General features: G+C 49.2%; 1 protein-coding gene across 1 annotated transcript in view; it reads right to left on the bottom strand.

Moving 5' to 3' along the window:
- The window catches only part of Iqca1 (IQ motif containing with AAA domain 1), a 110,826-nt gene that overhangs the window by 11,333 nt on the left and 74,652 nt on the right, over positions 1-24,841 (bottom strand). Inside the window, exons 14-17 of the mRNA XM_040753052.1 lie at positions 21,278-21,385; positions 17,514-17,713; positions 6,184-6,270; positions 423-600 (exon numbers count right to left, since the gene is read on the bottom strand). Of these exons, the coding sequence (XP_040608986.1) occupies positions 423-600; positions 6,184-6,270; positions 17,514-17,713; positions 21,278-21,385 (573 nt within the window). The remainder of the gene's footprint in view (positions 1-422; positions 601-6,183; positions 6,271-17,513; positions 17,714-21,277; positions 21,386-24,841) is intronic.

The following is a 24,841-nucleotide window of genomic DNA, read 5'->3' as shown; positions in this document are numbered from 1 at the left end:
GTAGGGACATAACAGGTCCCAGAGACTTCTTTGTGCTTTGTGTGTGACACTCTTTGCAGATAGAGTCACTAGCAACTTAGCTCCTGAAGTCCCCAAGTTCCTCTAAGCCAGTGGTTCTCAACCTGTGGTCACGACCCCTTTGGGGGGTGTCAGATGACCTTTACACAGGTTGCCTAAGGCCTTCAGAAAACACAGATATTTATGTTATGATTTGTAAGAGTGGTAATTTTACCATTATGAAATAGCATAATGTTATGGTTGGGGGTCACCACAATATGAGGAACTGTATTAAAGGGTTGTAGCGTTAGGAAAGTTGAGAGTCACTGCTCTAAGCCCACCCACAGCCCTCCAGCTCTACTGGCCTGCAAGCAAACCCCAGTGGTCAGGCCTTGGTGCCGCATGGAAGGCCTTAGGATACTTGCCGTATCTGGAGGCGTAGTCAGGTCGGGGCACCAGGATGATCTTTTGGTACACCCTGCAGAAGGACTGAAGCTCAGCGTCGAAAGGGCGCTGTGTGGTCCCCACAATCAGGATCCTATCGTCTGGCTTCAGGAGCTTCAGGAGTTTGGGAAGGTGCTTCTTCAGGCGTTTTGGTTCATTCTGGGAGGGGGAGGGAGGGAGAGACTAAGCCACAGGGAGAAAAGCGGAGAAAATGAGGCGGAGTGTGTGGGGACAGGCACTCGTTCTGATTGTGGCCTCTCTAAGAGTGCCCCTGGATGAGCACTGGGAGGTGCCTCCTGCTTGGCTGACTTTTTACTGTAACCATTTCCTGCCTCTGGCATTCAGGCAGAGAAGGATGGGAAGAAGGAAGGAAACACCCAGGACCTCGACCTTCAAGGGGCCATCTAGAAGACTCACTTCTTAGCGGAAGTTACCCACTTTATTCTGTGCTGTCTAGAAGATGGATTCAAACTCTCCTTTGCTACTCAAGGCTCCACAAGGATCCGAGGCCCTGGATATCATGTCACCAAGGTCTCTGCAACCGGAGCAGCATGAGGGCCGCTGGAGGCTGAGGCATTTCAGGGTCACGTCTGCACCAAGGAGATGCTGGAGTGTGGATGAGTTTGCCGTGGACCCCAGGGAGAAGCAGAGCTCGTCCTGTTGCCATGGACAGTGCCTGCCTTAGAGTTAAGCCTGACTGGTACAGCTAGATGAAGAGGAAGCATGGGAAGAGAGTTTTGACAGAGATGCCCAGTCCCAGCCTTGGTCATGATGGCACCTGTTGGCTCTTTTCATGAACTTAGTGGCCCATCATGTGTCTTCTTTGGAAAAAAATGTAGATTTTTTTAGCCCATTAAAATTGGGGGACTTTATTATTTTATCTGGCTCTCTTAAATTTCCACACAAACTTTAGGATTAGCTTTAAATATATGTGGTGGAGTCAGCAGCCATGTTTGTGGGGGTTACACTGCACCTGTAGGTGGATCTCGTGGTGATGTCACCTGTGCTGGTTAGTTTGTCAACACAAGCTAGAGTCATGAGGAGAAGGGCCCTCAGTGGAGAAACTGCCTCCATCAGATTGGCCTGTGAGCATATCTGTGAGGCATCTTCTTCTTCTTTTTTTTTTTTTTTTTACGAGACAGGGTTTCTCTGTATTGTTTTCGAGGCTGTCGGTCCGGCCTGGCCTCAAACTCACAGAGATCCGCCTGCCTCTGCCTCCCGAGTGCTGGGATTAAAGGCGTGCGCCACCACCGCCCGGCCCTGTGAGGCATCTTCTTGATTAACACTTGATGTGGACGGTCCCAGACTACTGTGGGCTGGGCCACCCCTGGGCAGGTGGTCTGAGTAATGTAAGAAAGAGAGAAAACAATAGGAACCATGCCAGTGAGTGGCATTCCTCCATGGTCTCTGTTTCAGTTCCTGTCCCCTGGTCTTGCCCTAGCTTCCCTCAGCAGACCTATAAGATTGTAATAAACCATTCCATTCTCAAGTCGGTTTTTATGACAGCTACAGAAACTTGACTTAAGCCTCCATTATAGCAACATTAAATCTTTAACTCAAGTATACTGAATGTCTTCCTGTTTATTTAGGTCTTTGGAATTTCTCGATAATTTTGAGAAAGTCTTGTGCTGCTTGTGTGACCTGGTGCTTTTTAAAAGATTTTCTGTGGAGGGAGATGGGATGGTGGCAGGCTGAGGGGTGAGCAGAGACGGGGAGGGTAGACCAGTCCTTTAAGAAGCCAAGTAGGGCAAGCAAGCCTCGTGTAGGTGGATAGAGTGGGAGGGGAGCCTGTGGGAGACACCCGAAGACTGGTGGAGAAACGGCTGATCTAAGGGTTCCAGAAGGCTCGAAACAGGGACACACCTGCATGGCTGAGCCCATCTACCCTTAGTAGCCCGGTTGCTATGGTGATGGCAGTGCCCACTCTTCCCTTTCTGGGGTGGGATATTGTTACTTGCATGCCCCGAAGTGGCAGGGAGATCTAAAATTAAGTAGCCTATTTGGATGACAAATGTTGATCCTGGGTGGCGTCCGTGGCGACACCTTCACACTGAGGAGATACGTTCTCCTGGTTTGGGAATGAGAAGGCAGAGGCGTGTTCATCCAGTCCCCGACTCCCCAGTGCTCAGACCAGTACAGTTCCATTTCAGAGCTGTTCATTCAGCACAAGACCTGCTCATCAATCATGCGGGGAAACGTCTCCTGATTAGCTGGCTACCTCCACATCCGCCACCCCCCACGGCTGGCCTGCCAGTCTCTCACAACTGTATTACTATGAGCAATTTCAAATTAGTGGCTAGCATCCACACGGCAATTTCAATTTGGTTTTCTGCAGTTAGCTCCACAAAAACGAGCACCACAGCCAGTGCCAGCAAAGCAAGCAATTCCCCGGTGGAGACCTATTGTGGAGGCAAGGAAGGCTGGGGCTAGATGGAGTAACAAAGGTAATGGTGCAGAAAATGCAGGAGCAGCACCCTTGCCTCAGACTTTATTTTCATCTCTGACGCGACTGACCGTCTGGTGATAGCAATACCATGGGGCAGACACCGGCAAGGGTCTACCAAGGCAGGGCTGGTCTCCTCAAAGCAGTGTGGGTGAATCCACTCCCCACGGGGTTTGACCTTTCTGACCTTTCTGAGGCCTTGTCAAGGGTTGCCGGGGTGACACGGAGGATCAGGAATAAGTAGGAGGGGGACAATTTCAGAGTTCCTCATTTTTGGCTCCTAAGACAAGAGGTTTTCAAAAGCAGGTCCCAGGAGAGATATGGTCCTGGGGAGACATGGGATGCAGGATGGAACAGAGGACTGGCCCTGTAGCAGAAGGGGAAAGTTAGTTTCATATTAAAGGTCTTCCAGTCTGTGAGGGGAACCCAGGCATGCTGAAGGTATGGCCTCCATATTTAGCCTGTTCTGAATCCCTCATTACTCCTTCCTAGTTGTGTTCTCTTGAGTCATTGTTTTCTTTTAGTGAGAGACCACCAGGCCTCCTCTCAGGGCTGCTGGGAGTTGACCTGATGTGTTTGCTGTGTCTTTTCTATCTGCCGTCTCTGCCAGAACCTGTCTTCACACCCCACAAGTGTGGCATCCTGACACAGGCTCCACATTCCAGTTGTCTCCTGGCTGACTAGACCTTCTCCATCATCTCATTGCTCAGATTGGGGCAAGCTTCATGAATTTTCATATGTGGGAGTCTTAACCTGAGGCAGAGCTACTGGGATGATATGTCACCGTGGCTATGATTTCAAGGGATGTTTCTTGAATCTCCAAGCATGGCAAGAAGCCACTCTGAGCCAAGTGGCCTCGCTCTCTGTGCTGTGGCGGTGGTCAGTCAGAAACGGCCTCCTGGTTTAGGTAGATGTTTTCTTCTCTGGGCATTTGTAGTTTGGAGATCTGGGAATCCTTTGGGATAGAGACTGGGATATGTTGGGAAAAAAACAACTCTGGGTTCCATGTGGACAGGAGCTGGTGAGAATGTTGTCCCAAGTCCTCTTTCCCACTGTAACAATTGCTGGCCTGGCCTTTGGCCGCCTCCTCTGAACATGGGTGTCCACTGGTGACTGCAGAGCTTGGGTAAATAGAGTGCGAAATCAGACCCGGCATGGCAGGAATGCATTGAGAACTTTGGGGCCCTGCTCCCCTGAGTCAGGCTGGAAGTTGCTGTGCCCACGTTCTTTGGATCTTCCCCACAGCCTCACCTCCTGCTGGGGTGGCTGGGTCACCCCTGGGCCTTGTGTTTAGGCACCTTAGGAATGCTTTTACTCAAAGTCAGTGGGATATTTTACGTGGTGGTTTGAATGACAATGGTTCCTATAAGCTCTTAATATCTCAATAACTGGTCCCAGTTGTAGAACCGTTTGGGAAGACTAGGAGGTGTGGCCTGTTCAAGGGGGGGTGTGTCTGTAGGTACAGGCTTTGAGGTTTCAAAAGACTCATGCCATTCCCCGAGTACACTCTGCCTCCAGTTCTCAGACCAAGATGTGAGCTCCCAGCCCTTCCTGCTGCCATGCCTACACTAGGCCATCATGGACTCTAACCCCCGGAAACCATAAGCCAAATTAAGTGCTTTCTTTTATAATATGCCTTGGCCATGTTGTTTTATCACAGCAATAGAAAAGTAACTAATAATATTCTGCGACTTGTGCAGGGTGTGATCCGTGGTCTTCAGTGTGGGGGATTTCCCCCTGACAGTCACGGATCTTCTCGCCCATGCGAGCAGAGAAAAAGTTCAATTTGTCCACAGCGAGGCCTGCGCCTCCCCAGCCTTCCTCTCCTACAGAACGGACTCAGCCGTGGATGGTGTTTGCAGGCCTGGGGAGACAAGAGTGGACGGGCAGATGTGGGTCTGGAGGGGTGGTCTGTCTGTACCCTGACTTCTCCGTCCCGCCGGCTTCACGCCTGGCACACTGCTTCCCCACGCAGGGGGTCTCATCCTGCCACTCGCCACCAGCATCCCATAAAGTACTCTCATCCCTCCCCACTGGCCTTTGACCTCTCTCATCAACAGGTCCCGTTCTTCACATTCTCTGTGGACTTGGGTTGCTGTAGTATCTGACAGCTAACTGGTAGTGCTAGGGGATCATGGGAGAGGAAACCAGAGAGATTTCCTGAAGTCAGAGCCTCTTGTGGCTGATAGTTAAATAAGCAGAGACTAGGAGAGGTTAAGTTACTTAATGGAAGACATGCAACCGGCTAAGGTGAATGGCAGAACCAACCCCTTGAGTTTCACAACACTGAAGTCCTGTGGGAGAGCGAGTTGCCATGCCCATTAGCAAGCCACACTGTGATTGCATCATGCATGTGGCCCCTGGCAGAGCGTAGCCCTGCATTCCCCTTTAGACGCACGATGCCTTTAGACAGATGATCACGAGGTGATTTCTGTCATCAGTTTCTCGGACTGGGACGTTTTTCTTCCTCAATGTCTCGACATGGTCAGCAGGGGGAGCTAACCACCAGATTCCCAGATGAAATAACAAATGAGTCTCCCTAAGAGGTTTTGAAATGACAGGGCAATCAGAGCTCATTTGGAGAAGCAAAGACGGAGCTTTCGGGCTTTACCCAAATCACCTCTACCTGCTGAAAATGATGTATAATACATAAGTGATTAAAATCCTCGCGGATTTAATCAGAAATTCACAGCTAACCACTATTTGCTTTGCTACAAATTGGTGTGGGATAACAAGCCCTCGTATCTGTTATTTTTTCTTTAACTTGTGGGAAATTTGCTGGTGATTTGTGGGGGGAAGTGTGGGGGAGGGGGCCATTGAAAAGAGAGAAAAGGAGGAAGGAAGCAATTGAGACTGAGCTCCCCAGAGGCCCCAATGCAGGGCACTTAGCTTTGCTGTTGATGGCCTTTGTTCACGAATTTCAGGCCCTTTGCTATTTGTTATTATGAACAATAGGAAATTGTAATAATAACTCCGTGTGTGCCCCTGGCTGTAACTGAGCAGAGTTCTCTGAATTGTTTCTTTGCTCTGAATCATGTTTGGGCTGAAAAACCTCCCTCCTTCCTTCTTTCCCATTTTCTTCCAAATTATGCCTCATAAAAAAATCAAGGCACTGGCTTCTTTCAAATACTGACAAGCACTTAAGGCAGAGAGAGCCCTACTGTGGAAGGATTTAAAGCCCCTGTGTCTCCTTTACTGTTTTGAAAAGCTAAGACTTTCTTGAAAAGTAGAGACGGTCCCTTGTGAGGAAGGGGGAAAAAACGTTAGAGAATGAAAAGCAAGTCACCAGGAGGACTCACCAGCCTCTCAGCCTGCGGAACTTTTTTGTAGAAGGTTTTCTCCGTGTCTTGGATCCACACCACGGAAGGCTGAAGCTGGCGGGCCACCTGCAGGGGACAAGAGCCAGCCTAGAGGTGGATATATTAGGGATGGTCGCTTTCTTTCCCTGTGGCATCCCTGGTACACCTCAAGGAAGGCAGGCCCCCAGGACGCCTAGACATGTGTCTGTCCCCAACCCCATCGCAGCTGTCACCCACACAATTAGCATCTCAGTTCCTGGCTGGGACATGGGGTGGTCTCTACCTCCACAGGCCTGTCTTAATGGACACATTCCTGTATCAATGTCCAGAGCCCCTACCTAGCTTGGCTTGTAATAAACCACGGGTTTTCAGCTGAAAGTGAATGGGACCTGGGCCACTGTTTTAATCACAGCGTACGCACAGTTCCCAGGTTCATTCAAGTTTGCTTGCTATGAGAAAACAGTTTCATCACAGGCTCCCGTGATGCTGTTTGCTCATCTCTGTTCACCTGTGCCTTTGTGACTGGGGCTCCCCTGCAGGACGGTGGTGCTGAGCCTTTCTGGAGTGAGCGGGGCTTCGTGGCAGAGTTAGGACTGGACTTAACCAGGGCATGTGAATAATTGCCACACACCTAACGATTTCCTCAAAGCACTCCCCTAGTAGCAGAGTTCAAGGATTTTTTTTTTTGCAACAATTTCAGCTTTGTGTGAAATTGTGGTGGACAAAGGCAATATCAGCTATGGCACATAGACAGAGTTAGGAACTCTTATTTATATATTTCTTGGAACATTGTTGAGGGAACATCGTCCAGGCAGCAGTCACGATTTCAAACCCAGTCATTTGTTCAATGGCTGCTAGAAAAGTCCCTAGTGGCTTGATGGCAGAGTCTGTCTCCCTGGCATGATGTGCCAAATGGGAAAGTAGATTGTGAACCTTCAAAGACAAAGTAGATGTTGACTGAACTTAATTCTACACCTGTGCCAGATGCATCTCTGTCCCCCAAACACTCAGCAAACTATAGGATTCAGAACACTTGGGGAGATAGTACGTTTTTAGACCCTGTGCCCCAGAGTTCAGAGAATTCAAGTCTTATTTTTAAATCCCGGTCCTCAGGCGGTGTGGAGTGTAACTAGGGCAGTCTAGAGTGGAACTGCTCTGTGTCAGACACGGGCACAAACACTGCACATGTCAGAGCCAGCACGCATGCGACACGGCCATCACCCTCTGAGCCCTGCCTGCTTATCCAGGGCTTCACCTCCATTCAGTGTCCTCAACCTGATCCCACAAAGTATGAAGCATTACCAACATCCAATTTGTAGACAGGGACACTGAGGGTCAGAGATGACCTGAGCTAGACAGCTACAAAGTGGCAGAAGCAGGACAGAGGCCAGCGTGACACAGGAAGCACAGATGTGTTTCCATAGTGTGTCCTATACCTAGGACATGGGGTAGAGCCAGAGTCCTGTCTCAGAGGAGAGAGTCAAGGGCTCTGGAGATGAATGCATGGAGGACAGAGGCCCAAATGCTCTCTGCTGATCCCACAAACCCAGCTCTCTTTCTTCATAGACGTTCCTTCCATCGGGCCCTACCCTGAACCATTGTGAATTGTGAATTTGGAGCAACCTCCATCTGTGGGTGCTTAATTTCTGCCTTGCTTCCGGTGGTTTATTTTTGGCACCAGAATCTGAAAAGATGTTTTCTGTTCCCTAGAGTTCGGTTGCTAGAGAAAAAGAGAATGAAGAAAGTCCAGTCAACGGGAGGGGTGGATGGCTCAGCCAATAAGGTGCTTGCTGTGTAAGCATGAGGCCTTGAGTGTGAATCCCTAGAGCCCAGGTTAAAAGCTACATAGTGATGAATGTCTGCAACCCCAGTGCTGGGAGCGAGATACAGACGGATCCCTGGGGCTCACTGGCTAACTGGTCCAACCAAAACTGCCAGATCCAACGTCAGTGAGAGAGAGAGACCTTTTTCTCAAAAAATCAGGTGTTCAGCGACTGAAGAAGACAATTAGCTTTGACCTCTGTCTTCCACACACACGGGCAGGTTAGTAGGTAAGTATATTCTCTCTCTCTCTCTCTCTCTCTCTCTCTCTCTCTCTCTCACACACACACACACACACACACAAACCCTTCTGTCTGTGCTAGTAACTGACTAAAACAGTTTGTAAATGTCCACGCCCCCCCCTCCAGCTTCAGTGTCGCTTTGCAGGCTGCCAGTGAGGGCGAGGCTGCCTGGCAGTGGGCTGAAAAAAATTCTCAAATCAATTATCTAAGGAGTGGCCAGCATCAGCCAGGCCACCTGCCCCGAGGCTGCCACCCGTACGGTGCATACAGCCCGCAAGATGAAGAGACATCCTTTCTGCTTCTGTCATCCTCATCTACAGTCTTTCATTGAACAAAACCAGTGCTCACAGATGTCGACTTATTTCACGGCTCTCCAGCTTCAGCATTCTCGAGGGAAGGTTGTGCACACACTGCAGACGGAAGGCCTAGAGCCAGTGATCCCGCTCCAGGCCTGCCGGGTGGGACCCATCACGTTTAGGCACCAAGAGGGCTCAGAGGGAGGCACAGAACGGTGCAGGATGGAGGCTCCACCTGAGCAATGCCAGCCCAGGCTGGGAAGCCATGAGAAGGCACAGTCAGAGGGAGACAGTATCAGGGAGTGTCGCCTGCAACTTGTGCTTAAGAGTTTACGCTGCCATGTATGCATGTATGTATGCATGTATGTATGTATGCATGCATGCATGTGCTGGTCAGTGGAAGGTACATGATGGGACAAAGAGGAGCCAGAGTCAGATACAGCCTCCTCTCCCCACACCACAGTAGCTCTCCTTGGGATGATACTGGAAGCTCTTGACCAGTGGTTCTCAGCCTATGTGGTTGTGACCCCTTTGGGGATTGAATGACCCTTTCACAGGGGTGGTCTAAGACCACCAGAAAGCACACATATTTACATTCCCATTCATAACAGTAGCAAAATTACAGATATGAAGCAGTAATTAGAATAATTTTATGGTGGGGGTCACCACAACATAAGGAACTGTATTAAAGGGTCACAGCGTCAGGAAGGAAGCACTAATCTAGACCATGGTGTTCTGGCTGGGAAAGGATACTTGTGTGAGTGGGTACCACTGGCATCAGGGTTTTTAAATTTTAAAAATTAACATTATAGATGGTTATGTGAGGCCGTTTTCATGCTTGTATATAATACACTTTGAGCAGATTCCCCTAATTCCTCTCTGCTCTCCATATCGCTCCCATCTTTTCTCCCGTGACCCCCTTTCCCTCAGTTTCCTGTCTATGTCCATCGGGTCTCTAAACACCTGTAGCCTCCCTCTTCTCTCACCCTATCAGAAAGGTCACACGAAATAGAGTCACCTTGCTTTTGGGAACATGAGTGTCTAATTTTCCTGCCCTTCCTATGGAAAGCTGAGTGGAGGGTGCCCCAGGACTTCCGGTGCCTGTGTAGCGCTGGCCAGAAAAGAGAGGCCTCAATAACTGAACAGTGAGATTAGAGAAAGGGGGGCCAACTTTCTTGGAGAACGAAGACACAGGGGTGAGGAACTCTGAGGAGCAGGACCAACTTTCCCAATTCTTGCCTGAATGTAAAATGAAGATAACGTTCTCTTTCTTCCTTTAGAGGCTCAGGACGAAGGAGTTCTGAGACACTGTGTGGGGTGACTGAGTCATAAACCATAAAAATCAAGAACTCAGGGACCCGTTTCAAGGAACGAGGACCTCAAAGAGCCAGGAAAGCAGGGGATGGCAGGTGCGAATGCAGGAGGATCAAGGACAGCAAAGACCAGGGGACTCAGAGGGAGGGTGGCAGGGGCACCTGGGGTGAGGACTGCAGACACAGACTAAAGCGGACAGAGCTTCAAGGTTTCTAGATGGTCACACTGGAGGGAAAGCACCTGTCATGCTTTGAGTGGGAACCAGGCTCTTGGGGACTCGGCATGATGCATAGCACGAGGAATTTTTATGGTGGTTCCAGAAGGGGTCAGAGGCTGGGAGCCATGTGATGCAACTTGCTTAAATCTTAGACGTCGTGGATAGTATGTGAGGTCTGTTGTAATTGACACTATGCTGGGAAATGGGCAGCCTTGGCTCTGTGGGCATTGAGAAGGGTAAGGATGGAGGTGGGAGGCTTCTGAAGAGGGCAGGTGAGACAGGAACAGTGGGTGCCAGGAAGGTTGGCATGCACTGGAGGGGCATGTAGAGTTGGCCATACACTCGAGAAGTTAATATGGGCCTGGTGTTTGGAGAAGTAGATGTGGGGTAAGCAAGGGAACAGTACATCTAAAGAGGACCAGATGAGGGAGATGATGTCAGTCTGAGCTACCATGATCTTGAGGGTACCTGGCATCAAAAAAGACCAGTGGTCCAGGAGGGAGATTATCTATGAATGGTGTTGGAAGTCTCTGCAAGGGGAGGAGGGTTGGATAGATTATGGTTGGCATAGAGCCCAAGGAATCTTCCACGAAGCCACCAATGAAGGAAGATGGGGCCCCGGAGGGAAAGCCATCCTGGAAGCAGGTGCAAGAAACAATTGGCCACTGGCAGTGCTGGTCAGGAAGGGGAGTAGCTAGGATGTTACTGGTGGCCTTGGTAGCAGTGTAGGGGCCAGAAGTGTGCGTGCAGAGTCTGGAAGACAAAGAGGGACTTTCAGGATGTTGTGCAAGCAGGGCATTGGGGGAAGGGCAGCCATGTCTAGGCAGTGTGTGTCTGGGCCTGAGTACAAGAAGACCACAGAGCTGTCACCTGATGAGATGGAAAATCCGGAGAAGACAGCCTTGGAGGAAGACAAGGTAGGAGATGTGGATGGAGAGAAGGAGAGAGGGCTTCCACTGCGGGACAGTGTGTGACACTGAGAGACTAGGAGTTAGACAGACTCCCTGGTGGGCAGACAGATAGATACAGGCCATTGCCAGGCAATAAAGGTGGCGAATCTCCAAGATGGCCAGCTTCTTCCTCAGCCTTCTGACTTGAGATAGAAGTCTGGCAACCTAAAACAAAGACCTTGCGGGCTTTTATCTCCCACAAGCAGGCTCTTTGCCGATGGTCTGACTCAACAAGTTCAAGGTCTGCTCAGGACATGTTACCACAGTTCTGGACCAATCAACCATCCTGCCTTTCTTCAAGCTGGCCAACTCTTCAGGGGCTTTCAGAGCCCTAGCTTTTGATAAGAGACTGGCTAGTTTTGATTTTTTGAGTCACCCTCTGCAGAGGGCTTTCTCTATGTGTGTGTCCACTGCACGGGTGTTCCTTATCCCCAGCAAACACTGTGTTCCAGCTGACGATTCTGTCCTTGGGTGCAGGAGATTTCTCTGCTGCTACCTGTTGCGCTTCAGATTTTTCCTGCCTTTTAATTCTTTAACTGGCAGAGAAAATGAACCCAATCAAGTCCCTGAACTGTGTCATTTGGGGGACTCTGAAGACTTTGTCAACTGGGCATATTGGCAGATATACTGGAAAGACATGCCTGCCATGGAGAAAGTCTCTTTTTTATTGCAGCACCCACCAGCCAGAGCTCCAGAGCACAGACTGGCACAGATATCTTGACTTCGTCCATCCCATCTGTCTTCAGACATTTCCTGTCTCTGCAAACCCCTCCATGCCAGTCACAGAAATGAGAAGGGTCTGTGACTCTGTGAGTACTGCCCCATGGACTGTCATGTAGGCTGCCATTCTCTGAATAGGAAATGTACTTCTCTAACACCCTGATAACACGAGGGACTGTCATTCATGGTTCTAACCTTATTTTGAGCATATAGATGGTTTCTGACCAACCCTAGACCTACCAGTACTTAGATGTACATTTTAGGGGCATGTGATTGATATTCCCTTAGAATGACTTCTGGGGAGACAGGGCCTGTAGTTTTAAAGTCACAGCCTTCTGGAGGGCCTACCTGTCTATACTCCCCAACCCTTAGTGAACAGACCACTACGAGGTGACTAAAAACATGTCAACTCTGGGGCCATTAATCTGTCACCTGTTAAAAGGGTGGCATTTGTTTTCTTTGCCCCGGTCTCTACACTCTTTCAAAGCTTTGTCACAAAACACCAGTGTAGGCCACAAGGCCAGACTTTGACTATGCCAGCAATGGACTATGTGTTTAGTTTGCTACCAGCATGGCTGTAGGTAATATCTCTGCATGGCAGATACGATAAATAATGGCCAAGTTGAAAGTGGTGGTTTAAATAAGAATGGCCCCCATAGGCTCATATCTTTGACTGCTTAGTCATCAGCGAGTGGAACTACTTGAGAAGGATCAGAAGGATTAGGAGGTGTGGCTGTTGGAGAGACTGTGTCACTGGGGGGGGTGGGCCTTGAGATCTCAGAGGCTCACACCAGGGCCAGTCTCTCTCTTCAAAGTTCTTTTTATCTTTCTCTTCCTGCACTTGTTGACTGTTAGTATTTAGTCTTAGATGGAGTTTATTTCCCCCTTTGGTCTTCATTCCCAAGCGACCTGCTTCTGGGAAGAACCAGACCCAGGGTGCCAGAGCCACTGCTGGCCTCACAGGGTCCACAGTCACTGAATGGGTTCCATTTGTTTAATAACAGCAGTTCTTTACAAGATCTTGCAGATCTCTGTAGTGATACAAAATGCTAGACACCTGTCTTCATGTCCTATCTGTGCCCGTCACTATCTTAATTGTGGTCAGACTCACCTCAGACCACTACACAGGCCTGTTTCTCATTTAAAAACTATATTATCAGGTGGTGGTATATGCCTCAGGAGGCAGAGACAGGCAACTCTCTAAGTTCGAGGCCAGCTTGGTTTACAGGGTTCCAGGACAGCTGAGCTACACAGAGAAACCCTGTCTTGAAAAACAAAACAAACAAAGATAGAGAGAAAAGAAAACGTATTTTGCCTAAGATAATGATGCAGGGCTAGCTAGACAGTTGCCTGCTGGAGCGGGTATGTTTCATCCACCCCACACTTGCATTTTTTCTACCAATTTAATCACAAGCTCAGTAGCCATCGTAAGGCCAGGACATCGTGCGAGATGATGCTGGCCTCAGTGGCCGTGCAGTTCTTTGAGGGAGTTGACCATCTCTAATCCACCAAGGCCAAGGCCAGGTTGTTTCCACCCAAGGAAAAAGGCTTTTAAAGCCACCATGGTGATTACCAAACTGTAGCCGGCTCCACTCCCTAATCAACAAATGGAGCAGCCTGGTCCCTCTGCTCAGCACTGGCTCCTTTGACTTGAGTTGACAAGGTTTGGATGACGGGGAATCATCTCTGCTATTTCCATGTCTAAGATGCTGACAGTCACTGTTACTGGAGGCTCTCCCTGCCTGTACCTCAATTTGTCTATCTGCCTCACTCACTTGGAGGCTGTTTACCAACACTAAGTGCTCCAGCCTGCCATTCCATACTCTTTTCATATATGTGAGTATTAGACAAAAAAGCGACAGTTTGCTAATGAAAAATGGTATTTTTTGCTCTTTTAATTTTCACATAGCGATGGAGAAGCTTCGTTTAAATCATGCAGATAGTTTGAGGTCATGGACAATTAAATGTAATTGAACCTCTAGAAGTCATGTGGGATAGTTCACTCCACGGCCAGCAGAGGGCTCTTCAGTCCTATCAAATATCAAATGCCTCTGTCAATTTCTGACTAAGCTGGATCTTCATGAAAGCAAGGAGGCCTCCATCACTGAGGTCTGTGAGTCCTAATGGTCACCACGGGCATCAGACCTCAGGGCACATTGGCTAAGCTGTTAGAACATGCTTCCATCATGGTATGCTACAGTCATGAGCCTGGATGTCTTTAGGATTCTCTCTCACAGGATCCCTCTTGACTGGAAAGGGGGAAGTTTAGGAAAACAAAACCCAACTAATACTTTCTAAGCTATTGCCTCAGTTTGCCAAACTGGAAAGGACCACTCTCCTCACTCATTCCTTCACTCATTCGCTCTTTATTCCACGAGCACTGGTAGAGCAGGCACTTTGGCTGGAGGGAAGGAATCTTCGATGGTGGGTACTCCTCCCTGCCTATAGCGGTGCCGTATCCTGTGTGTGTGTGTGTGTGTGTGTGTGTGTGTGTGAGAGCATGCATGTGTATATGTGTGAATGTGGTGTCAGAGATCGACCTAGATGCCATGATTTGGGACACTGAGGGGTCCTTTTGAATAGTACATGAAGACATTTTCTTCTACACCCCGACTAATAACATTCTGTTGTTAATTGCTGTCTTCTAGAGCTATCTTGCATACAATCAGCAAAGTGACTTCAAGTTCCAGCAAGAGGCTAACTTAGTTTTGAAACTGAAAATGATAACCAACAACAGTGCAGAAGTATCCTAAAATCAGAAGTCTAGTTGATGAAAAGGCAGTAAACTGAGGCAGGGGAGCAGAAAACTAGGGATGTAGGGACCCATAAGTAAGGCTGTTCACTCTGATGGGCAGTGTGTTGGGGCGGGCAGAGTAGGGCTGATAGGAACAAAACATAATGGTGCTGTTACTGTACTTAGGAGAGAGGTCATGATGGAGTGGTGCTACCCAGTGTAAAATACAAGGATCCTTTAAGAGCAAGGGCCACAAAATGGATTTGAATCTGTGGTTGCGAAGCAAATCTGAGGTTTGCTTTCCTGCGCTGTTTTCTGGGTAGCGTGGGATACTGAGCGCCCCTCACTGGCTGCAAGAGCATGCGCAGTTTCCTAGCAGTTGCAGCTTTCTCCGCAAAGATTAATTCAGGCATAGGGATTAGTCTCAAGAGGCATGATGGGTAATAAGACACTTCTGTATTCATCTCCAGCAAATCCCACAGAGCCAGCCTTGCTGCCCTTGAGCTCACCGCCTGGGTCCTACACTCTCCGGCTTCCTGGGGTCCTAGTGAGCCACACTCTCTGGTTTCTTGGGGTCCTAGCGAGTCACACCTTCCAGTTTCCTGCCCTTGTCTGGGCTAAGCAAGCTCCCAATCCTGCTTTCCTCTGCTTAATTAAATGCAGATAACTGCTATGTCAGTCATGCTGGGGCACAGAGGCCTCTTGGAGCAGTCTTTAATTGAATGACTCCCACTCCTGAGACTTCTGGGTCTTTCATTAATCAGCTACATACACAACAAAGGTGACGCTTAATGAGGTGTGTGTCAGGCTTCCGACACCACAGGGCCTTGGTGGATGATGTGCAGGTCTACATTTTAATAGCTGATGTCTAGTATTTCCTGTCTACATAATGTCGGGTTGTGATTACTCTAGTGAGTGCAACGATTGCTTATCTGTTATCAAGACAAGGGCTCTCACTTTCCTAGAAGGAGAACACAAGGCTCAGGTCACTGGCGGTGCCCAGAGTCACATCAGGAACTACGTGTGGAGTGAAGGAACCCAGGTACAAGCTGTTTATTCATAACTCAAGTTAGGAACTATGGAGGCTCTGGATGAACTATGGGGAGGTCACACAGCAGCACTGTGACCATGGAAAGTTATTCCTTCATATTGTGACACCAACCTGATCTAGACAATTCCTCTTTGAGACTCTCCCCGGGTGATTCCAGGCTGTGTCAAGTTGACAGTGGGAACTAACCAGCACACATACAGAGCAATGTGCACAAGAGTGTCTGTTAGGGAAATGACGATGCTTACAATTCACGTGTAGCCAGGACTTGCATCCAGGATATACAAACAATTTCAACAAACCAAGAGGCCAATACAGAAGGTAAGCGCAGAGGGAGCTGGCGAGATGGCCTAGGTGGTAAGCACCTGCTGAATAATGAAGACCTGAGCTCCATTTCCAGTTAGAACTCATTTAAAATAGCTGGGTACCAGTGTGTGCCTCCAGTTCAGGGCTGGGGAGGTAGAGACAGGCAGATCTCTGGTGCCGGCTGACCAGCAAACCCAGCCTACTTGGTGAGTCCAGACCAGTGACTGACCCTGTCTCCTGAAGTGAAGTGGATGGTATATGGAGAATGACACCCAAGGTTGACCTTTGGCTGTCACATACCTTCTTACACATGTGTATGCTTACCCTACCCTCACAAGTGCATCCTACACATGCAAGTACAAACTCACATCCATCTCACCCGTCTGTCCATCCGTCTGTCCATCCATCAGTCCATCCATCCGTCCATCAGTCCATCCATCCATCCATCCATCCATCTACCCACCCACCCACCCACCCATCCATCCATCCATCCATCCATCCATCCATCCATCCATCCATCCATCCATCCACCCACCCACCCATCCATCCATCCACCCACCCACCCACCCACCCACCCACCCACCCACCCACCCATCCATCCATCCATCCATCCATCCATCCATCCATCCATCCATCCATCTCATCCGTCCATCCGTCCGTCCATCCGTCCGTCCGTCCGTCCGTCCGTCCGTCCGTCCATCCATCCATCCATCCATCCATCCATCCATCCAGAGTAGTCAAGGTCCTGAAGAGATATTTCACAAGAAGAGTCAGTCATGTGAGCAGAGCACATTGGAAGTGTTGTGCTGTAGGCACTCCCTAAGGGCCCTATGGTGAGAGGTGACTGAGGGAACAAAGCCCATTTCACTCATCTGAGATATACTGGGTCAGCATTCCTAGGAGGGGCCCATGTCTGTGTTTCAACAGCTCTACCATCCCCATGCTTTGTAGCTCTGAAAGGCAGGCTCAACCTAGTTCCCAGCCTGGACAGTGTGTGCAGTCACATTGGTTTCTATAGTCAAAGCCGACAGTCTAATAACTAAAGGCGGGTTGACCAGCAGGCGGATAACCTCAAGGTCCTCATCCAAGTCAAAATTACATCTTGTAAAATCTTCATAGCATATATAAAAGATTCCTATCAGAGTTCTTTAGGATCCATTCCTTTTGGTGATGGGACCCAAAGGGGTTGTTAAGAACTTAACTAAGGTCATAGAGCTGGCAGTGCACTTGGTCCTCTGAGGTCTGTGACCCTGTGTCATCCTTCTCTGTTAGCCTCCTTGCTGGGCTTAGCTCCCTGCAGGTTCCTCCTTCAGACCCCTTGGGAGAGCCAGAGCTCAGAGATTACTGAAGTGCCATAATTTATACCACATTTAGACCATCCAAGCGCAGATCTGATGCTGATGAGCTGAGGAAGTCAAACGTGGGTTTGATTTTCCAGGAGACACGCAGGCATTTTCAGCAGGGAACCCTGTGGCCGCAGGAGTCAGGGCTGGGCAGCACAGTAGGGTGTTTACACCCTAAAAAAGCTGTTTCTAATTGTGGGATGCTCAGGCCAGATGTGAGAACGAGTTAATTTATGGGGGTATGAAACGGGAGTTCAACACCAGTGTGTCTGCTGGTATAGAAAAATGACCTGCAGGGATGAGGGCCACTTAGAATGGAAAGGGAGCCACAGTGCATACCTTGAAGACCAGGTGCAGCATCATCTGGAGGCCGCTTTTGCCTGGGTACTTCCCAGCGATGTTTGAGGAAGACAAGTTGAAGAGGTTAGCTCCGGTTTCTGTGCAGATGGCGTGAACCAGCATTTTCTTTCCTACCCCTGGAGGCCCGGCCAACAGCAGCGACTTCACCAAGGGAGCTTTCTCGTGCACTTCTGGGGACCCTGCAAAAGGCAGAGGCCAATGCTGTTGAGTGCTTCTGAGAAAACCAGCGTCCTCATGACGCTAGGGTGCCGCAGGCTGCGGCTGCGTTGTATGAAGGGGTCTCTGTGGCCATGATGAATACATGGAAATCATGTCAAGCCCAAGGCTCACCTTCTGCCCCAATGGGCTCTGGGGCCTCTCTGGGGTCCTCCAGGCCAGCTTTTGTTCCCTGGTCCTGCATTTTTCCAAACTCACAATTTTAAAGAGCATTCCTGCAATAGCTTACCCAAGCTTTTTTTTTTTTTCTTTTGTGATGGTTGTGGGGTTTCTCTGTCAAGAGCTTCACTAAATCCTCTGAGAGCTTGGGAATGGAATGCAGAGAGACAGACAATGAGGTCGGTTGAAATGTGTTCATTTTCCCCTGGAACCTTCTTTTCCACTATGTATTGAAGCACACGAGACAGACGAAAAGGTCAAGGGCCAGGGGACAAAGCCTGGAGGTGTTCCAACTGAGCTGGGCCTGGACAGTCGGGAACCAAGGTGACCTGGCACTTGGCAATAAAGTGACTTGGATTACCATCTTGCTGCCACCTGTCTTCATCCCCACAGCTATACTTCAGGATAGGTGTTCTCCAACACGGGGTTGGGAGTGGCAGAACAGAGCAGGGGACACCCAGAAGGTGCAGGGGGCACAGAATTCAGTGCTGGGCAGTGCGGTGGGGGGGCAGCTGTCCTTGAGGGACCCTGGTTTTCATGACTCTGGGTGCCCATGCTTTGGTTGTTAATGTTAATATAATGATAATAATATTAATAATAAAATCTGAGACAGAATCTCACCCTATAGTCCAGGCTGACCCAAACCTTTCTCTCTGCCTTTCTAATGCTAGGATCACAGCCATCATGACTGGCTTGATATAATTTGTTTCTTCCTTTCCTTTCAGGTATAATTGAAAAGATACAGGGAATTACGTGAAACTCAGAAACATATTTTTATAGTTGTTCTCCATATTCTTTCCAGTGACATAAACAAGGGTGCATTGTTTGTGGTTAATGGGGGCGACAGCAATATGATACGATGAAGGAGGTACAGTTTTTTCTGGCAGGAGAAATAGGTCATTCACTCCTCTTTTGTTCAGTCTTGCATATGGAAGGATGCTTTGGCCATGGTCCCGGCAAGATCGGGGTGCTCCTGTGACTAAGTAGGTTGGGTTTTAAATGTGGAAAGTCTTGAGACATGCTGCTGAGAGTCAGGAAGGAACCGAACCCCGAGAAAGAGAACCTGCAGCGGGAAGCCAGGATGGGGCTGAGACTCGGGTGTGCCTGGAACGGGAGGCAAAGGGTGTGTGGAACCCCAAGATCCACAGATGCTGGAGAAGCTGAAATTAAGCTAGGGGCCTCAGCTGCACTTTGGAGGAGGGGATCCCAGGAGCATCGTGTGAGAAAAATCTCAGCGATGGAGGCACAATGAGTGACCAGGTAGGTCCTGAGGAAGCTGTGTACATTTTGATTGGTGCGGTGTCAGGGGAAAGACAGAGACAGGCAAGCGAGGAGACTGGTGACAGTTGGTGGGCGTCTGAAAGGGATGGGAATTGTAGGCTTGTCAGGGTTCTAGCTGGGGCCAGGGGTGGGAGAGTCTAGGAAGGGGTGGTCAGGGGAAAGGACAGTGTGGAGGATGGAATCTGGGGATGGACAGGAGACGCTGGGGACGATGTGCCGGCTGTGTACGCAGGATGTTCGGTTTTGAGGGAGGGATCGCCCAGACCACTCAGAGGTGAGGAGGGTGGTCCCGGGAAGGTCCCTGTGGTTGGGGCTCAGCTAACCCAGAGAGTCAGGGGTCTCACAGGCCTGGCAACTGCAGCGCTTCCTGACGTGCTCGTGGAGCGGTCTAGAGAGTCAGGACATTTCTAGCTTTGGGCACAGGGCCTGCCTAAGGTCTGGAGGACTGTAACAAGAGGGTTGGTGTTCTAGGCCCTTCTGCTATCTGGAGACAGAGGACTCAGGAGGGGAAGTGACCGTAGGAGCAAACCCAGATCTACCCAGAAAACGCCCTCCCCAGTGCCCTCAGCCTCTTCTCTGGATATTCTGGGACCTGATTAGACACATCCTGGGCTTTCTCTCGCATCCTGGGGGGGTTTACGGAGCCTCAACCCTAGTCCTAGTCGCGTAGGATGGGACTCTGTCTCATGGCCATGTGTGGAAAGTGGCCTCTGTGGGCTTCTGCCTGTGGCTGCCACTGAAGTGACCCAAACAATCAGTGTCCATTAAGGCTTTCCCTCGTTCCTTTTGTAACAGGATGCCACTTTCCACATGAGGTTTCCCCAGTGACTGTGGAGAAGCAAGTGGCCTCTTCAGGAGTTGTGCAGGCAGCAGCCAGCATCTCCCCAGGTTGCGTGATCTCACTGGCAGCTGGAGGTGACACTTGAACTTTACATCGAACACCCCGAAGCATATCTGTGCACACAGCTCATCTGCCCTGCTTGTGTCTGCATTCTTGACAGGTGACATAAAGCTCTCTCAGGAGAACAAGCTCTCCAGCCAACTCTGGCTGGGAGGGCTTGGCAGCTGTTGCTGACAGCCAGGGATGGGGGTGGAGTGGGGTGAGGTGGGGCATGGGAGGGTCCTCCATGACAAAGGGGCGGGGGAGGCTGAGATGCAGGCTGCCTCCTGAAGGAAGGCTTCCGCAGCAGAATGGAAAACCGTGCACAACAGGGACCTGCAGACTAAGGGGACACCCTTGGGCAGGAGGAGGTCCTTCAGACCTGTTGGCTTTCTGTCTCCTATTATGTCACAATGAGCTGCGAGGCTTCATGTGCTTTATTAAGTTGGCCCAGTGAATGGTACATACTGAGTGTATTGACATTAAATCATGCGCTCCAATATACTGTATTTGAATGAGACACAATATGAAAAAATAGTACCTGTATATTTATTTATATTGCCCTTAAATTACATTTACTGCTCCTGATGTAATAGCAGGAGAGGCCATAAGGGTTTCTTGCCAACAGACTTAAGTTCTTAAGTTAAAGCCAGAAAGTTATTGAAGCAGGTGAAACAGCAGTCATGTCTAGTTTCAGAGCTGTGGGCAGATCTCTGCCTGTTGGGTGTTGTCCTCCCAAGGCAGCCACCAAGCAGAGGAAGACTGACTCCATGCCTTCCTGCATCCCTAGGCACATCCTGGGGCCGTGTCTGGAGAACTGTGATGGAACTCTTTTCGGGTATCAGGGGGAGATCAGGAGAGCCTCGGGGAAAGGCTTAGTGCACGGGAAAGTCTTTCTACCAATTTCAGAGAGGCATTGTCTGCTCAGGACCCAGCCACAGAAGGCAGTATGTGAAGGCACACAGCCACTTTAGCCCTTGGGCTCAGCTGACTGACTTCGCAAAGGCCACCTCTCTCCAGCAGACTGCCATAACGCAAACTGGACCCAAAGATGTCACAGAAACATTCTTCCCAGCATGCCCTTCTCTGTTGGGCATGCACTATGGAAGCGAGATAAGGCTTTGTATTAAAGTGAAAAGTCCTTTTAGGGTCAAACAGGAAATACCACCAAGGCAAGCCTCAGCTTGTGGAAATGGCCAGTCCTTACCCAAAGGCAAGATCCCATACAGTGTGATGAGCTGTCTGACGTCCAGGAGGGAGGGCATGGGCTCTATGGCTACCTGGCGCAGAGTGGTTCCCAGATAGCTGTACTCACCTGGGGAGGAAGGAAACCTGGATGAGTGAATGGGAAACCAAGCTGGGATGTAAACTGAAGGATCGGAGAACCTAAATGCAACATGGAAGAGCCGTCATGGAGGGCACGTCTGTCCTCGTCATACTGAACTATTAACCCGACGCAATTCAGAGTCATCTGAGAGGAACACTTTGATCAGGGAATTGCCCAGATTAGATTGACCTGTGGGCTTGTCTATGGGGGGATTGGCTATGGGGGGTTGTCTATAGGGGAGGATTGATACAGGAAGGCTCAGCCACAGCGGGTGGCACCGACCCTAGGTGGTGGTTCTGGGCTGTATAAGAAAGCTAACTAAGTAAAGATGAGTAAGGGAACAATAGCTAGAAGGGTCAGGCAGCAGAAAGTCTTCCTCCATGAGTGGTTCCTGCCCTGACTTCTGTCAGTGATGAACTGTGACCTGGAAGTGTAAACCGAATAATCTCTTTTCTCCCCGGGCTGCTTTTAGCTAGGGGATTTTCATCCCAGTTACAGAATGAGCCCAAGAGAAACCAGGCAAGAAAACATAGCTATACCAGCAGTAATAAAAGGTAAATTACATTAGCAGTTACAGTTGTTACCCACGGAAAAAATACTGGCTGCTTAGCACGTACCGGGTCCCAGATTTGATCCTTAACATTGTCACTCACGGTCACCATAGAGAGAGAGAGAGAAGCATTGGGTTGTGTGAAGCCAGATAAAGTTGTGAGTGTCATACAAAGAAGCTAAAGTGTTGCAGGTTTTGCTTTAGACCCTAAGAGATTATTTCTTAAGTTGGCAGAAAGTTCCATAATAAATTATCTAAGATCCATGAGGCATGTGTGCTGAGCAGTGCGGTGTGAAAGGAAGGGTCTGAGTCCAATTTAGGATAAATAGAAACATGTCCTGTTGAGGGTAATACTAATTCACATTTTATCATTTTTAAAGGGTTGCCAAAGGAATAATATGGAAATAAATCTCTACAGGTTTAATTAAAGATATCAAAGGGCTTAATTGTAACTGGCCATAAATCTGAAGTGTTATTTTCTAACTCATTTAGATAAGGTCACCAAGAAAATTAGTTTGGCTGTCTCCATTTGTCACAAGGATGGACCTTTATGGACCTCCATGATTCCCGTGATCTGTTTCTGAACCCGCAGTGAAAATATTCCCGGAAGGAGGCAGGACGTTTGACTGTCCCCCTAGATGCTTTCTTTCCTACTGTAGGTGCTTAGTGACACCGGTGTCGTGTGTGTGTGTGTTTGTGTGTGTGTGTGTGTGTGTGTGTGATGTAATGTGCACACTCCTGTGTGTGAAATGTCAAAGACACCCCATGCCTATATAGCATTTCCAAACGTGTGGAAAATTAGAGCTACAGTCAAGAGACTGGCTGCTGTCTTGTGCAGGGCAGCCTTCCAAATCCTCAGCATTGAAAAGAGTAGTCCTTGGCAAGGACGTCGGTACTGGTTGGTGGAATGAGTGATAGTGGACACTTCCATTACGGATCCGGGGACTCCTGCATTTTAACAAGCAGGTAATAAATAGCAGAATGGTTAATTTAGCCTCTACCAGAAGGGAAAGGGACCTTGCAGCAGCCATTAAATCTAGTGCTTACTGCCAGTAAACAGGACATTAGAGGGGCTCTGAAAGTGACCTCAATTCTCTTGCTTATGTAAATCCATATTAATATCCAGGCAGACCGTATTTTCTGGAACCTAGCAGATTTTATTTAAACAAATTATATTAAATTAAATTAGTGGGTGTTGGTTCTGATAGAGAGAAGGGTCCAACTAGCCCAGGCTGTTTGCCAAGTTATGAGCCTCACTCTGAAAGCATGTCTGTGTTTTATGATGGCCCAGAATGGGAGTCATTATCCCTTCCTGTCTCCAGAGCTCAGAAAGTTCTGGATCCCCTGTACAAGCACCAGATCTTCCAGCGAGAAAAGGGGAAAGCCAGAAGGAAGGGTATTTGAGATAGAGGACGTGAAATGGGGCTAGCGAATACAGGACAATCGGAAGAAAAGAAACACAGAGGGCACCGAGGCTGAACCGAGTTCTGGAACAATCTGTATGCTGGAGTCTTTAAGCCCAGCTTCTCACCTGTTAGGAGGGTTCTTTCAGATAATGGGACCACAAGGTGTCCTGCAAATGAGGTAAAGCACCCACACATCAGAAGCAGAGGGGAGCGCGGGTGTTTTCCTCACAGCCTCAGAAGGAACCCACCCTGCCATGTCTCAGCCTCAGACTTCCCGTCTGCAGGACCCCGAGTCTACCAGTGTCTACTGTTCAAGCTGCTAGGCTAGTGGTTCCCCTTGAGACAGCTGTACCACGCAGATACAGAGTGAGTCAAACAAGAAGCAGCAGCATGGGAGAGCACAGCTGAAAGCAGCCAGGAACACAGAAGATCCCTGAAATCAAAACAAAATCAGCTACTTGTGCTTCCATTCTATTTACTATAGAAATAATAAAGGAGTGAAGAACGAAGCAGTTTATCACAATGCCCGTGTGTGTGTGTGTGTGTGTGTGTGTGTCTATGTGTATGTGTGTCTATGTGTGTGTGTATCTGTGTGTGTGTGTCTGTGTGTGTGTCTATGTGTGTGTGTGTCTATGTGTGTATGGGGGGCAGGGGTCAAGCTCTGTTGTTTCTTAGAAGCTGCCCACCTTGGTTTTGAAACAGGGTTTCTCATTGGCCTGGAGCTCAGCAGGTAGGTAGGCTTGTTGGTCAGTGACCACCACGGTTCCACCTGTCCCTGCTTCCTCTGCACTAGGAGGTGCCACCATATCTGACTCCTTGTCTATGGGTTCCAGGGACAGAAGGCAGGTTCTCATGCTGACTCACCTATCTCCACAGCCAGTAATCTAGCCTCTTAAAGAAATCGTTAAGCGACAGGGTGAGGGCCCACGGGAGCATCCATGAACACCAACAGTGCTCCTTGGCACAACTTTGACATTGGCTCTCACCCCTGCCACTCAGTGCTCATGATGCATGGTGGGGACTATTTGCCTCATGATGGTCTATAGACAAGCCTAGTGTTGCATAGTTACAGAGTTAAAGTTCAGCTATAATGATGCACATTGAAATTTTCTGGAAATGCTGAAGAACTAGGTTTGTGTCTGGTGTGAGTTCCCCAGCTTCCAAAAAGAGTACAAATTCCAAGTGACCTAAGATGTCTCTAGTGAACTCTTGCAAGATGATGCTTGTGTGCCATGCTGGCATACACCGAAGCTTTTGAGACTGGAGTTTTGGAGGCTTGTGGAATCGTCCAAACTTTAGCAGAGGTGATGAGCACCGAGGAGAATGGGAAAGGCATTAAGAGGGCTTTGGTCCATTTCTCACTGAGCACAGCAGCTGCTGACCTACCATGTAGGTGGCTGCATCTCTTGGTGCTCTGAGTCGATGTGGTGTAGGAGGAGGTGGGGGATGCAGGGCACCTTCTCATGGTCCACCAATGACGGTGACAAC

This window comes from Mesocricetus auratus, unplaced genomic scaffold, assembly GCF_017639785.1.
Source record: "Mesocricetus auratus isolate SY011 unplaced genomic scaffold, BCM_Maur_2.0 Super-Scaffold_100010, whole genome shotgun sequence".
In the NCBI taxonomy this organism is placed as follows: domain Eukaryota; kingdom Metazoa; phylum Chordata; class Mammalia; order Rodentia; family Cricetidae; genus Mesocricetus; species Mesocricetus auratus.
The sequence above is the reverse complement of the archived record's forward strand: the minus strand, read 5'-3'. Positions and strand labels throughout refer to the sequence as shown.